This window comes from Chinchilla lanigera, unplaced genomic scaffold (assembly GCF_000276665.1).
Source record: "Chinchilla lanigera isolate Chin_1 unplaced genomic scaffold, ChiLan1.0 scaffold00028, whole genome shotgun sequence".
NCBI classification, from domain to species: Eukaryota; Metazoa; Chordata; class Mammalia; order Rodentia; family Chinchillidae; genus Chinchilla; species Chinchilla lanigera.
Genome location: NW_004955429.1, coordinates 10,095,573 through 10,111,097, shown reverse-complemented (window position 1 = coordinate 10,111,097; position 15,525 = coordinate 10,095,573). Strand labels below are relative to the sequence as shown.

Here is a 15,525-nt window from a genome sequence, read left to right as displayed (position 1 = left end):
TACCTGGGGGAGGTGGTCTGATTTGGCATCTGGGTATAATAGACAATTACCACCAAGTGTCTAGGGAGACCATTTAGATGTAAAGAAGCCCTCTGCTTTAAATTTAATTAATGTCTTCATAAAGTTTATTTCCTTGTGAATTCTTTAACACTTATTCCTAGATTTTTTTCCCCTTTAAGTCGTATGCTTCCACCTGACAAGCCTTAAAGGAAAATCAATGGATTATCCCTCAATGAGTTCATTATTCTTTAACAAAGAATCACTTCACAGGAGTCGGCAGCTTGGACAGCGCTCAATGCCTAGGGGATGGTGGTATTTGGGAAACTGTGTTAAATGTTCTTCCCCAAACCCAACTGAGCCAACTGCTCAATACTTTAATGCTAAAGCTACACATGGCAGAGATGAGTTGACAGCCTTCATCTCCCTTCCCCACCCACAGCCCCCACTGTGCTTCTTTTCTGTCATAGATTTACCCAGGCAAGGAATTTGTATTTCCTTACTTAGTCCTTCTGATTTTCCTAGAGCATCCTTTCCTCACACTACTGTCTCCCCTACTAAAATAGCTTCTCAAGATTCAAATACTAAAGGGAACAAAGTTTTCAGCTCAGAGTCATTTGATTCCTGGTCATGCTTATTTCAGCAGACCTCAAAAATTAAACCAAGCCTGGGTGATACCTGTACATTCAAGATGACTGAAATCCCCAGTCAGGTAAAAGAAGCTGCCTCCACGACTGAGTTAAACTTAGCAGAAATCAGTATCACCTTTACATTTTATGCTTGGTACAAACCAATTCTAGGACACTTATCTGTACAATGACAATGCATATCCTTTTCTCAGCTGTCCCCTAGCACATACACCCTACTCTAACCCTGAAAAAGTGTACAATAAGAACATTAAAGAGGACCAGCAATGGACAAGAGTCTTAGACTCCTCTGGCGGGATGACAGATGCTTGTTAGCCAAGCCCTGACTACATATATATGGTCTGGTGGCCTCATGAACATCCTGTCCTAGTGCTTGAGATACTCTTTTTCCTACTGATCCAACCTCACAAAGAATCTGAGTAGCGCTTGAGTGTACATCAGCACAAACTTATCCAAATCTCTATTATTATGTTCTCATTCTTATAATCAGGAACTAGCCAATCCTTTTACCTCCTAATTGACTTCTCTTCCTACCCAAAAGAAAGGAGAGAAAATGAATGGTTGAAGAGGCTATATGCCTTAAACACATGGAGGGCCCACTGCTTATGCCTCCATGGCACCAAAGAAAGGAATTGGAGAGTAAGGCTTGTCACTGGAATAATAGGAGTTAAACCTGACACAACTAATTGCAATTAGCTATATGGCTCTGACAAGTCACTCACTCTCCCTTAAAGATGGTTTTCACCTATATTACAGCTGTAGTTTTTTTCATAGAAGGAAAGTCTTATTTTATTCTGTTTATTGGCTTTGCATATTATATACAGATGTACCCCTTCATTCATTAAACATTATATAACTATATAATTGGTATTCTAAATATTTTCTGTGGAAATATTTGGTGGATTATTATATATATATATCAGCTGAAAATATTTTATCTTTCCATTTAACCTAATGAGATAGAGTTTCTACTATCAAAACATTCATAACATAAACATTTTCCAAAATCAATTAGATTGTATTCTGAGGAATACCTGAGTACATAGTGTTTGGTATAGTACTGGCCATTAAGTAGTAGCTAACACTACCATTGATTTGGTGTCAGAGGTTATTTGGCTTTATTAAATTTTTGTTTCAAGAGAGTCACCACTTTGAGTTTTGGCATCAGCTCTGTAAACCAATACATGAACTTTTTGTTGAGGGCCACTTAGGGGACACAAAAGGGCATCTGTGGCTTCAGAAGTGGAACTTAACACTCACACTAAAAGTTGGTCTTGTTGTGAACACTGTGTCCCCTCTGTCAAGTTCCTGACCCGCTTACAATTGAATTCAGAAGGGATTAGAATTCGTGTGGCTTTGGGAATAATGTCATCATGCTTTACTTTAGTGATAGATAAAATTTGCTCCTTCCTGAGGCAGATGGTTGGTATCAGATGTTACCCAGTGGGTTGCCCAGCAGACATGGAATGAGAACCTCTTCTAATTCCACTTCACAGGAGAACAGATGAAAAAATACATTGTAGTAGATTGTCCACACAGTGGGACAAATCCCTCAGACTCAGGGCAGACATTACTCAATGCTTAATGCTGAGCGTGGTGGTGTTGGGTAATTAAGCTGCTTCTCAGATCCTGGAGAATCCTCAGGATCTCCCAATTGTCTTGAAGAAAGCTGCTCTTCTCTTGCTGTAACAGCTTCCCACCCCCAATTCTTGTGTCTAGATTTTTTTTTCCTGTGTCCCAATATGTTAACCCAAACACTTTATGCCAGGCGGACTTCTGAGATTAGAGGAACCATTTCTGCTTGTGGTTTGTGGAAGAAAGTATCATAGTATAGGAGGAAAAAAAAGTCTTTCCTTTTTTACCCTGTTAAGGTTGGTTAGTGGGGATTGTGAACTTAACTTATGAGAGATAAGTGGGAAAAAAAGAATATAAGTTTTATTTGTGGTTAAATATTTTTATGTGGCATTGGAAGCCCCATGAAAGAAGTGAGAGCCTCAATGAAGTGATTAAACCCAGAAACTTCTATACCATTTTAACAAAGAGCAATACATTGTAGAGATGGGAAAAGAACAGAGAAAAAAGGGGTTGTGGTAAAGGGGTGGTAACTTGTAAGGAAAATGACTGGGAAATATATGAGGGGTGCTAATCGATGCTAAGGGTTGTTTTTGTAGTTTGGTTGTATATATTGAGACCCACATGGACTCCTAGTCTCCGGGGATAAGAACGTTCTCCTTTACTTGGTACAGGGAAGATGTCTTTATTAGGAGAAATTTAGGTTAAAAAGTGGAAGGGTAGAGAACTTTCCACAGCTACTCTTTCTCAATTCCCTTTAGCTCAAAATAACCAATTGCCAACGTGCTAGATTTGGGGGATACCAGTTGGGGCATATGTTCTGATTACTTTCAGTGGAATTAGCTTTAGAATTCACTTAGCTAAGAGGAAAGAGGGAAGTATAGTGCTCCTTCACTGAGTTTTTATACTTCTTTAGTGCCAAGTATTCTGCTACATGCTGAGAATATGCTGTGCAAAACAGACAAAAGCTGGTCTTTGGAGACTATTGTTGTCTTAAGAAATAGAGAAAATAAACAAGCAGAGTAATCATACAACACTAGTGCTATAAAGAGAATAAAATTTTGATGTTCTAGACTGTATTGTCCAACATGGTAGCTATAGCCATATGTGGCCATTGGGCCCTTAATATGTGGTTCATCAAAGTTGAGATGCACTGTAAGTATAAAGCATGCATCAGCCTTTGAAGACTCAATCCAACAAAAAGAATATATATAAATAATCTTAAATTTTTGATTATACACTAAAAAAGATGATATCTTAGATATATAAATTCATCTATCCTATTAGATATCTATCCTTTCTACCTATTCCTATCTATCCTAATAGATATCTACCCTATCTGTCTATTCCTGTCTTAAATATACAGAAATCAAACTCAGGACCTTACACTTGGCAGACAGCCACTGTGCCACTGAGCTGTATCCCTGGCCCAGATACATAAATTTCTATACAATGTTATTAAAATTAATTCCACCTATTCCATTTTACTTTTAAAACTGTGACTTCTATAAAATTCCCATGATGTATGCAGCTTGTGTTATGTTTCTTTTGGACACTGTTGTCCTGGGGGACAGGGATAAGAGGTCTTCCCCAAGGAGGAAGGATTTTAAACTGAGATTTGAGAAATAAGAGGAATAAGCAGACCTGAAAGGGAAAGTGGAGAAAAGCTTGGTGCAGCTAACAGAAAATCACAGGGGCAGGAGTTTAGTGCAATGGTAGCAAAAGGTGAAGATAAGGTAGGGGAGGTGGGGTATATAGCAGCCACAGCAAGGAGAAAATGGGAGGGAATTTCAATTTATTCTATGTATATTGGGGTATCATTTTAACAGCCAAAGCTTTGGCTGGTCTTATGCAAAGTGACATGTGAATAGCTTGTGGCAACCCAAGTTGGGAACAGAGGGATCACTCTTAGAAAAAGGGCTCCCTAGAAGGGCATCACTGTTACATAAGACCAGCTGGGCTTGGTGGCACCTGCCTGTAATCCCAGCCAGCTGGGAGACTAAGACAGGAAAGTTCTAAGTTCCAGCCCAGCCTGGGGAGTTTAACAACTTATAGAGACCCCATATCAAAGTGAAAAATAAAGAAGAGCTGGGGATATAACTATGACAGCCCTGGATTCAATCCCCAGTACTGAAAGTGGAGCGGGGGACTGCAGGGCATGAGTCTAATGATGTTCATTTATCTAAATTTAGCTATAGGACCTGACTACTTTTCTCATCTATTTCTAAAGTAATCATTTGGGACCCTGTTTTGTGATTGTTAGTGTTCTGGTGCTATTTCTTAAAATGTACTTCTTTTCCTTTTCCTTTTTCTCCCCATAGTGTTTTGAACCAGATGCACTGTTACTAATAGCTGGGGGAGATTTTGAAGAGCAGCTTCAAGAGGAGGTCATCCAGAGAGTTTCTCTTCTCCTGCTCTACTACATTATTCATCAGGAAGAAATCTGTTCTTCAAAGCTCAACTTGAGTAATAAAGAATATAAATTTTACCTACACAGCCTCTTGAGCCTCCGGCAGGATGAGGACTCCTACTTCCTTTCACAGAATGAGACAGAAGATATCTTGGCTTTCACCAGGCAATACTTTGACACTTCCAGGAGCCAGGTAAGAAGGGCACAATGGATAACTGGTTCTGTTACTAAGCTGCAGTGCCAGGGGCTGATTTTTTGTCACTCACTTATTCCTGAGACATTTAAGAACTTTCAAGAGAGATAAATATTTATGGTTTTAAACTATGACATGGTGAGTGACGTAATTTAAAATTCTGAGTCCAGAAGTGGAAACGCAATGACTAATTGGAAGATGAGTTTTAGCCAGAAGTTGGGTGGGCGGGTAGGTAAGGCCAGCCAGGTGACAGGACAGCTCTCTTCTCTGACGTCCTTCCGAGCACTCGAGTCAGCGTGATTCAAGGCTTCTTGATCATTGTCCAAGGACTGAACTACAGTGTGGAGGTCCGTGTGTCTATTTATTTGCCTTGCCTTCCTGCAGAGAGACGAATTTATCCTTAGTTATTTCACTGAAGAAACAGCTTGCACAAAAGCTTTATTCATCATAGCCAGCTCAAGAAAATATCCTTTTTGTGGCTTTTGATTTGAGCTGCGTATGAACAAGACCCATTCAAATGCTTCTCATCTCTCCCAGTTCCCAGTCTCAGGAAATGGGCACTTGGTCTTGTGCTGCCATCATTACTATTCTAGAAAAAGCTGACCTTTTGTGATGCTACTTATTTATTTAATGTCAGGGGTTTAATTCATGTCTGTGCACACACAGGCATCGCTGATGCTTTTGCTTTCTGAATTGCAATGGAAAGTTTTAGCAAATAAGCGTCTCTAAACATAAAGTTTACTTAAGTCACATTTTCAAAAAGAATTGAGAAGCTACCCCATATTTTTGAAGAGTGTAATTAAAACTGGCTTTTTGCTCTCTTCAACTATTCATTGATATGTATGGACAAACTTGGTTCTTCATCTCAGTTGTAAATTCTAGGAGCTAAAGCCCTGTTCTGACTTAATGACCAGCAAACACCTCCTCCAATTCACTATAAATATGTTTAATCTCTCTTCTTTTCCTTCCCCCTTACCTAATTTCCTTCCAAAGAAGTACCCTTTATTATTTGTCTTATGTCTCAAGCTTTGAATGTTGACACAATAATTTCCCCCAGTTCCTCTTCTGGTGAACCTGGTCTCTATTGCAGGCAGAACAAATGTTTACCTAGCACCCGAAGAACATCACTCCAGTAGCTATAATCCCACAAATATCAAACTTTGCCCATAGCTTTCCTCCTATTTTCATTTTAGGAAAAGTTGCCTTGATAGAATTTAGGTTTTTTATTGTCTTCATGGTAGCATCCATGTAACACAAGACTGGTTTGAATGAGCCATTAGACTTTTGTCATCTTACTCCTTATGCCTTTAATGCAGGTTGGATGGAAATGGGGACCCAGCATGTAAAAGCAGATGGTGTATATATGTCAGTTTTCTGGTCTCCTACATGTACTGCTAATATTCACTTCTGAGTGTTTGTGAGATCAAACATTTACAGAAAAGAATAAAATAATGCTATGGCAGAACTAATTTATTCCTCTATTTAAAAAGGTTATTAGTGTATTTTTAAAATAGTTAACAGTGATGTTTGTTTTGGAGAACGGATACATGCATATAACATACCTTGATCATTTTCGATCACATTACCCCAATACTTTTCCTTATCCCTTGCCTAATTCTCTTCCAAAGAAGTACTCTTTTTTATTTGTCTTATGTCTCAAGCGTTGAATATTGACACAATAATTTTTCCCCAATTCCTCTTTTGATGAACCTGGTCTCCATTTCATAGGTAGTGGGCTTAGCATAATGGGTAGGCAATCAATCAATGTTTAAATAAGTGAATGGGAATAGTAGAAAGGTATAAGGCAAAATTCTAGTCTCTCAGATGCTCATAATTGAATGGAAGAAACTGATATTCACAAATGAAAAAGGCCCCGTGTTGTACACACGTTCTGTAGAAGCTGGAGAACACGGGCACTGTGCTAGCCTTCATTGATGGCAGCTGCACATTGAACTTGAGATTAAAGGCTGGTGTGGAAGTGGAGGTGCTCTGTGATGATACAAAGCAGCAGAGATGCAGCAAAGTCAGGGTAGGGAATGTATATTTGAAAATCATTAGCCTGCAGGCTGTCCTTGAAGCTGGGAGAGAGTTCACCAACTGAAAGATGTAAACAGAGCAGAAGGTTCTCTTGGCAAAATGGACAAAGATAATGAAAAAGGTCAGCTGACTGAGGAACAGCCATGTGGGGAGTTTGAAAACAGTGTCATGGCAGATAAAACAAGTATTTTCCAAATACAGCTGCATCTGAGACAGTAGATGACAACAGTCCCTCCCACAATCCATTCAAGCTTCTTTGAGATGAACTATTTTGTCTTTGGGGAAAATCAGAGATACATCTTATGCGAAATCACTTCGAAAGTTAACATTTTCTCTGGACTTTGTGTCTGATTTCAGTGTATGGAGACTAAAGTGCTGCAGAAGAAATCTGGAATCCTGAGCAGTGACGGTGCTGACGAAAATACCCTTCCTCAGCTAGCAGCGAGCATAATTGCTCTGTCCCTCCAAGGTGTTTGTTTGGGACGAAGAAATTTGCCTTCCCCAGACTATTTTACTGAATATATTTTCCGCTTCTTGAATAGTACAAATACGCTCCACCTATCAGGTAAGGATTTTTTTTTATGAATTTAACTTCCAAATCACATCTACAGAATGAACTGTGCCCCAAACAAGGGCTGAAGTGTTTTGATGACTGAGTTTTCTTAGGTATGTTTTACACACTATTTTATCTCAGCTTACCAGAAGAAAGCTCAGGTGGCTTTTCAAGGATTGCATACTATGATGTCCAGGTATTGATGAGGCATAAACATGAACTTGTCCTAGAGAACTAACTCATCGCTTTCCTTCTAGTGCATCATACTGGGCCATAGGTGACACCACACTGTAGAATGAGAAATTAGTGTTCAGAATGGTTCAAGAGGGTCAGTAAAAGTTTGCCTGTGAGTCACTTAATTTAAAATAGAAGTAATGGGTGCTTATATCTGGTAATCTGAACAACTAATTTGAAGACAACAATATGCAGTATAACAATGATTGGTGAACTCCTACCATCCTGTCTAGTGAAACTCTGTACCATTTCTAATTTTTTTCTTTTTCTCTTTCATTCTCTTTAATGGTTTGATCAATCTTGCCTTCTTACATCCAGTAATCTGAGCAACTTCGTTGAAGGTAACAGTATGTAACATAACAGCCACTGTTAACTCCTATCATTTTGTTCTGAAACCCTGTATCATTTTTATTGTTTTTGCTTTATTTTATTTTTGTCTATGTTGCTGATATTTTGCTATTGTTCTTTTTTACTATTCTCTTTAGAATTAAAAAAAAAAAAGTAATGGAGCTGGGGATATAGCACAATGGTACAGCACTTGCCTGGCAAGCGCAAGGTCCTGAGTTCAATTCCTGGTACTAAAAACATAATAAAGTAAAAGTAACATGTAAATTATTTACCATTGCTGCATTTCTGACTCCTCGTCTCTAGAGCTCTGAGATGAAATGAGATGCTAAGAAGGGAATCAGAATGTGTATTTTGCACATTGCTTTGAACTTGATAAGGCAAACAGTTTGAGGATTACATGACTTCTTTTTCAAATCTGCATTAAAATAGCCATAGATAGGTTTTTTTTTTTGGGGGGGGTGGGCAGTAGTGGCTTTATTGGTCAGGTGGCTCCTTGAGGGAGATGAAGTGTGAAGAGGGGTGGCCCTGGTGCCAGGCTGGCCGTGCTTCACAGGCTTGTAGGTGATGGAGAACTCGCCCAGCTAGTGGCCGATCATATCAGGCTTGATCTCCACCTGGTTGAAGGTCTTGCCATTGTAGACGCCCACCATGTTGCCCACCATGTTGCCCACCATCTCGGGCAGGATGATCATGTCCCAAAGGTGTGTCTCCACCACCTTGGGCTTCTCCATGGGTGGTGCCTCCTTTTTGGCCGTGTGCAGGTGCTTCAGCAGCGAGTGCTGCTTTCGCTGCAGGCCTTGGTTCAGCCACCTGCCGTGCATTGTACAGCTGCATCAGCTGTTCGTAGGTCACGTCCAGCAGCTGGTTGAGGTCCACGCCGCGGTAGGTAAACTTGCGGAAGGTTCGCTTCTTCTACTGCTCCACTCCCGCCATCTTGCCGGGTCATCGGAAAAGGCTGTCCTCTTCACCCCTGCGCAGTTATCCCACAGAGATTTTTAAAAAGCATCTCATTACCAATATCACATCTAAAAATAATCAATGATTTCTGAATACTATAAAATTGTCTGATGTTTACACTTTCCTAATTAAAAAAAATTTATTCTTTATTGAATCAGAATTCAAATAAGATTGATAAAATGCAGCTTGTTGATAGATTTGTGAAGTTTCTTTTATAGGTGTCAGGCTTTTTCCTGTTGTCTGTTTTGTTACATTCATAATTAGTTAACACGCATTTCTATGTGGTGCATTGTATGGATACGGATTAGCATAGGTGGAGGCTTGATTATTTTTCAACTTATTTTTGCAAGTACTATATATAATTAGTAACTTCCACCAGAAGGACTGTAACATTTGGATCTCTGTCTGTCTTTATTTCTCTCTCTTTCTCCCTCCTTTTGAGAAATTATACGATATTGATGATCATTGCCTAGATTGAGCGTTTAGGGATTATAAATGGAGATCTGTTTCTCTCATTCCTGCTTTATTTTTTGATGTATGATTCTACAATGCAAGACCTTTCCTCACTATTTCATTTTACTGAGGTTCTTAAAAGAAAATAACTATAAATTCTTAGTACTTTACCAGTTTTCAAGGTAATAACAAGTTTCCTTGAATCTTTCAAAGGAAAATGATGGTATTTAAAAAAATTATAATTATGTATTTCTCAATTTATTATCCTTATTGTATTAATTGATACTTAGATTGATCCCTGTTTATCAGTAGGATCTTGTTCAAGTTGGTTTTAAGTCCTTCTGATAAAATCTTTAAAATATTTTGTATATCTCTTACTTTCCAAAATAACATGATAGTCCAGGTTTATATCCCATACATTTCTGCCTAGACCTGGAATCAATCATTTATTCAAATATATTTTATTTATATACAATTAAATTAATCAAATTTGTTGCTTTTAAATTCTGAGTTTCAGTTAAGAAAACTTCACATATTCTCAGGTAATGGAAGAAGCCAGCCATATCTTCTTTCGATACTTGTATCTTTACATTTTTGATCTACTTAGAATTATTTGTGGTAAAAAAAAAAAAAAAAAAAAGAATTATTTGTGGTATGTGTTGGGAGGAATAAATCCAGTTTATTTTTCCTTTTTACTATCCAATTTTATTTATATCCTTATTTAAAATGCATTATTTACTCCTGGTTTGAGATACTATTTTCATGTATTACAATATATTTCTAAATGTTGAGATTCTTTGTGGGTTTTCTATTCTGTTCTATTTGGCAGCTTGTCTATTCATGTGCCAGTGCCATACTGTTTTACTTACAATAGCTTTGCAACATTGAAATGTCTACTTGAGCTAAGCTTCCACATGTGTCTACTTTTCAAGATTTTCTTGACTTTGTTTGTCTTAGGTGACCATCATCAAACTGTGAAGCTCCATGAAAAAATTGTGATAATTTTATTATAATTACCAAAAATAAAAATGAAAAGAAATTGTAAAATTACTTAGAAACAGTACATGTTACGTGTTGTAACTTTATGTTCAAGAACATAATGTCCATCCATTTGATCATGTCTGCATATGTTTACATTTGTTTCATGGTATGGAGCTGAACCCAGGCCTTGTGTATATTAGACAAGCATGCTAACACTGAGATGCATCCCCAATCCTTTAGATTTTTTTTTTTTAAATTTTGAGACAGAGTCTTGCTAAGTTCTCAACCTAGTCTTGAATTTGAGATTCTTCTTCCTCAGGCTTCTGAGTAACTGGGATTTCAGGCCTGCACTATAATACCCATTTATATACATGTTTTTGTGTAGTGTTTTATTATTTTCCATACACAGTAAAACTATGTTTAGATATAAGCATCTACCTTTCTTTTTGCTTGTCTCAAATGAGGTCCTATTTCATTCCCTAGTCTAATTGGCCATTATAAATAGGAAAGCTACTGATTTTTGTAAATTCATTTTATACTGTGCTCCATGATTACATTATTTGATTTTTAATATTGATTTTCTTAGAAGTTTCAGATACATATCTCTAGATCAATATACTTTTGCATTTTTCTTTCCAATATTTGTATTAGTATTTGTTTTCTCACCTACTTGCATTGGTTAATAATCCCAATATAATGTCAAATAGTGATAGGTATGCTAAGCTTTCTTGATATGTTTCTGACTTAGCAAGAAAAGCCTCTAGTATTTTTTCCATTAAGTTTAGAGAACAAACAAGCAAAATATATTTGTAATCTTTTGCATTAACCCACATTCTTATATTTCCAGTGTTCTTCTTTTCTTCCAACAGACTTAGCCAAAATGCAAAAATTTCCCCAATTTGGGTGATTCTTTCAGCCTAAAGATCTTCATGTTGTACTTTTTGTAAAGCAGGTCTGCTAGCAATGAATTCTCTCCTTTAATGTTTTTTCCACTTTTGTGGAAAAGGATTGTTTTTCCTGAGTGTAAAATTCCTGATTGACAATTTTTTCTTTTTTTCATTTTTATAGCTCTTTGAATATCCTATTCACTACCTCCTGGTTTGTGGTGTTCAGATAGGAAGTGAGCCATTAACTTTAGTCATGGTCCCCTGTATGTGATGAGTCATTTCCTTCTGCTGATTTCAAGATTTCTTCATCTTTGACTTTCAATAGTTTCACAATGATGTATCTTCTGTATATGAATCTTCTTTTGATTTTATCATACTAGTGTGATGAGCTTCTTAAATGTGATGATAAAGATTTTATATTGGACTTGGATAATTTTTAGCCATTATAATATCCAATTTTTTTCTGATTTTCTTTTGCTTCCTGGCTCTGTCAATCTATATATATCAATATGCTTATTATTGTTTCACAGGTCTCTGAGATGATATTGTCATCACCATCTTCCTCTGGTCCTGGTTCTTTTCTTTTTTCTTCAGGATGGATTATTTCTGTTAATCTGTCTTTTGTTCAGTGATTTTATTTTGCTTAATCAAACATATTGTTGAATGCCTCTAGTGATTTTTTTTTATCTCAGTATATTCTCCAAGTCCAGAATATCTTTGGGGAATTTTATGTAATTTCTATCTTTTTATTTAAACTTGCTATTGAATTATTATTGTCATGCTTCCTTTAATTCTTTAAATATTATTTCTTTTAATCCCTTACACATGCTTATATAGCTGCTTCGAAGACTGTCTATTAAATCCAACATCTGGGACTATTCAGAGATGTATTTTTTTGGCATTTCTTTTCTTTGAATATGGGTCACATTTTCCCAGTTTTCTGTGAATCATACAATTTTTTGTTGAACACTGATCATTTAAAACAAAACTGAATATTCTGTAATATTTCCTATCAATAATTATACTGTCTAGAAAAATTTCAAAGAAATTTTATTCACAGGTAGTAAAATGGATAAACACATAGAAATTCACTATAATATTCGATCTTTCTCTATGTTAATCAGTTTTCAAAAGTCTAGAGTTACATTTCAATCTATAAATTTACAGCTATTGCAGCATCAGTGTAGCATTAGACTACACTTGATCCGAGTGAAAAGGCCAAGAAGTGATAAAGGTAGCATTAGAAAATAAGATCTAGTTTGTCTCTACAATCTTAGTTCACTTTCATTTATTTTCCCTTTTATTCATATATACTTAACAGGAAAACAATTTGATTGATTTACTTATATTAAGATAATAGTCAACTTACTAAAGATGTTCAGTGCTTCAAGGGAATTAATTTCTTAAAGTTTGGACAGTTTCTTCTTTAATTTATATTTTTATAGAACAGGAAAAAAATGGAAAGTATTCCCATTGGTGGATTGCCCGTTTTTAAAACCTGGACAATGGTAAAAACTAGGTCAGCCTCAAAATTTAACCAGAACTTGTGAAGGAATCAATATATCTATGAAATATAAATGATCTTTAGCTTTGTTCAGGATGAAACTTTGGCTTTTCATTATCTTGTAAAATATCTATGTTGTGGGCATGAAAAATTATGATTATTCTGAACCTGTCTATTCTATGTGACACCAGATTTTATATGAAATTTCTAGAACTGGACCAACTCCTCAATATTCTTTGGACCAAAAGCACCTGTAAGAAAAAAGCTGAAAACCATCAACCTCAGAGGAAACAAGGCAACATAAGGGTCCATGATTGGGATTACCATAACCTTTCTGTGTCTATGGACAAAGAGTCAGATGATAGTCCAGTGTCCTGGGATCAGGTATTTCCATTATTCATCTTACAGCATCATTTGTTATTGTTGAAGGAAGACCAGTTATTCAAGTTCTACCAGAGTTGTAGAAAACATAAGAAAATATTCTATTTCTATGATTGTTGTGACTTTCTTCTTCTATAAGTGAATTTCCATATATATAGAAAGAAGGCCAAGGTATTTAGAAGAATGATATATTACTCTGCCCTCCCTTGGGTCCATATTAAATGCACAAATAAATTTAGAAAACATTATGAGCATTTAGTATGTATCAGTTCCCAACCTGAGCATGAGGAATATAGTGCTGAGTGAAAATAGATCCAGCACTCAGGGAGCTTACAAGGCAGTGAAAGATACAGATATTACATGAATAATCAGAATGATGATTGCATACATTTAGGTTAGGTGAGGAAGTGATTACTTTGGCCTGTGAGCAACAGACAAATATTTATTTATTTGTTTATTTTTGGTTTTTTTCTAGTATCGGGAATTGAACTCACAACTTTGTGCTTGCCAGGCAGGCACTGTACTGCTGAGCTAAATCCCCAGCCCCTGAGCAATAGAAAAATATTTGCATAGTAGATGGTACTGATCAAATTTTTGAGGAAAAGTAATCTGTAAGCATATAAACACAACCAGATTTGTATTTCTTGAAATTATGTCCCCAAAGTGCATTCCCTGGTCTACCTCTTTGCTTTTTGAAAAAAATGCTATGGTCAGATCACTTAGATAAAAACTGGAGATGGATTCTTCCCTGTAGCATACTGAGAAGTCTGGAGGAAAGGTCATACTAGTAAGTAAACTTTTAAAGTCTTACTGAGCCCAGTATTTCTCAAACTTTGATCATAGAATCCTTCTCTCCCCTATTTATTTAAGATCTTCATAAATTAATGTTCTATGCTACTGGCTTACATTTATCAAATACTTACTACATGGTAAGCATTGGATTATTTAACCTACACTTTGTCTTATTACTTATTAAAACAATTATATTGTTAGTTTGTATTATTGGTGTAGAGGTAATAAATCCTTAAATTCACAGAAACTGAGGATATATACACACATATGTTGTCTGATAGTGCATTTTGTATTCTTGATGAGTATGTTAATTTTGTGAATTGTTGATTAAGATAAATTACATTTTTTGTTATTTATATCTTCAATAAGCAGTACTCCTACAGAACACAATCTGTACTTTAAAACAGAGAAAGTCTTTACATATTCCTAATACTGAATGCTATGCATACGATTTATGAATGTATGATTAGACAATATCACTTACAGTTACTAATATATAATTTTAAAAGTCAAATTCTCTTGCCTTTGCCATATGTAAAATGTATCTCAGTAGACTCTTGCAAATGGATGCTTATTGCATATAGCTTTAGGTCACTAGTTGACTTCCAAATTAAGCTCTGTGAAACCTTCTTAAATGTTTCTTCAGGGTCAAATCTCAGAAAGGGATTAAATTCGCCTTATGGAAACAGTGTTTGCAAAAAGGATAAAGGGTTTAAAAATATTTTCAGGCATTATTTACATATGGCATGCTGTGTATGTGTGGTGAGTGTGGTGTGTGTGTGTGTGTGTGTGTGTGTGTGTGTGTTAGCATTAGTGTTCGTGGGAATTGAACCCAGGGCCATCCCCAGCCCTTTTGACTTCTTCATTTGAGACGGTCTCACTAAGTCAGTAAGTTGTTCAGGCTGTGCTGAAACTTTCAGTCCTCCCGCCTTAGCCTCTCAGAGCACTAGGATTACAAATACGCACCACTATATCTGGCAAAAGAGTGCATCTCCTAAAGACATTCATAATCATGCTCTGTGCTAACTGTGGAAAATAAACAAAAAATCCTCTTCTCTAATTATTCTCCTCTCTTTCTTCATGTGATTTTCTTTGTGACTCTGTTGGGAACCTAATATGGGACATCAGATCAGGGTTCTGCTTGTATTATTTAAATCAATGCTTCTCCACATCTTGTCCCTGGACTGAAGCATCATCAGCATCAGCTAAGAACTTGCTAGAAATGCAAATTGCCACACCCTACCCGAGAATCTACTGAGTCAGGAACCCTGGGAATGGAGCCCAGGTCTCTTTTATTTTACTTATTATTAGTAATATTGTTATTAGTATTAATTAGTATTATTTTGTGGTCCTAGGGGATAAATCAAGGGCCTCATGCGTGGTAAGCAAGTGCTTTACCACTGATCCACATCCCAAGCTCTACACTCTTCTTTAATAAGCCATCCAAGTGTATTCAAACTAAAGAATAACAGAAATGTAGAATACGTCTGAAAATATCCATAGTAGTCTGATGACATCAACTCAAGTGTAAACATATATTGAAATTTGCTGTGGAAGGATAAAGATTTAAAGTTATGGA

The 15,525-nt window shown here is 36.5% G+C and overlaps 1 protein-coding gene and 1 pseudogene across 5 annotated transcripts in view; one reads left to right on the top strand and one right to left on the bottom strand.

The window, feature by feature from the left end:
• The window catches only part of Slc39a12 (solute carrier family 39 (zinc transporter), member 12), a 63,692-nt gene that overhangs the window by 5,616 nt on the left and 42,551 nt on the right, over positions 1 to 15,525 (top strand). For all 5 annotated transcript variants that reach the window (XM_005386957.1, XM_013515348.1, XM_013515349.1 and 2 more), the window contains exons 3-5: positions 4,538 to 4,819; positions 7,214 to 7,421; positions 12,985 to 13,157. In XM_005386957.1, the coding sequence (XP_005387014.1) occupies positions 4,538 to 4,819; positions 7,214 to 7,421; positions 12,985 to 13,157 (663 nt within the window). The remainder of the gene's footprint in view (positions 1 to 4,537; positions 4,820 to 7,213; positions 7,422 to 12,984; positions 13,158 to 15,525) is intronic.
• LOC102008132 lies at positions 8,291 to 8,924 on the bottom strand (annotated as a pseudogene).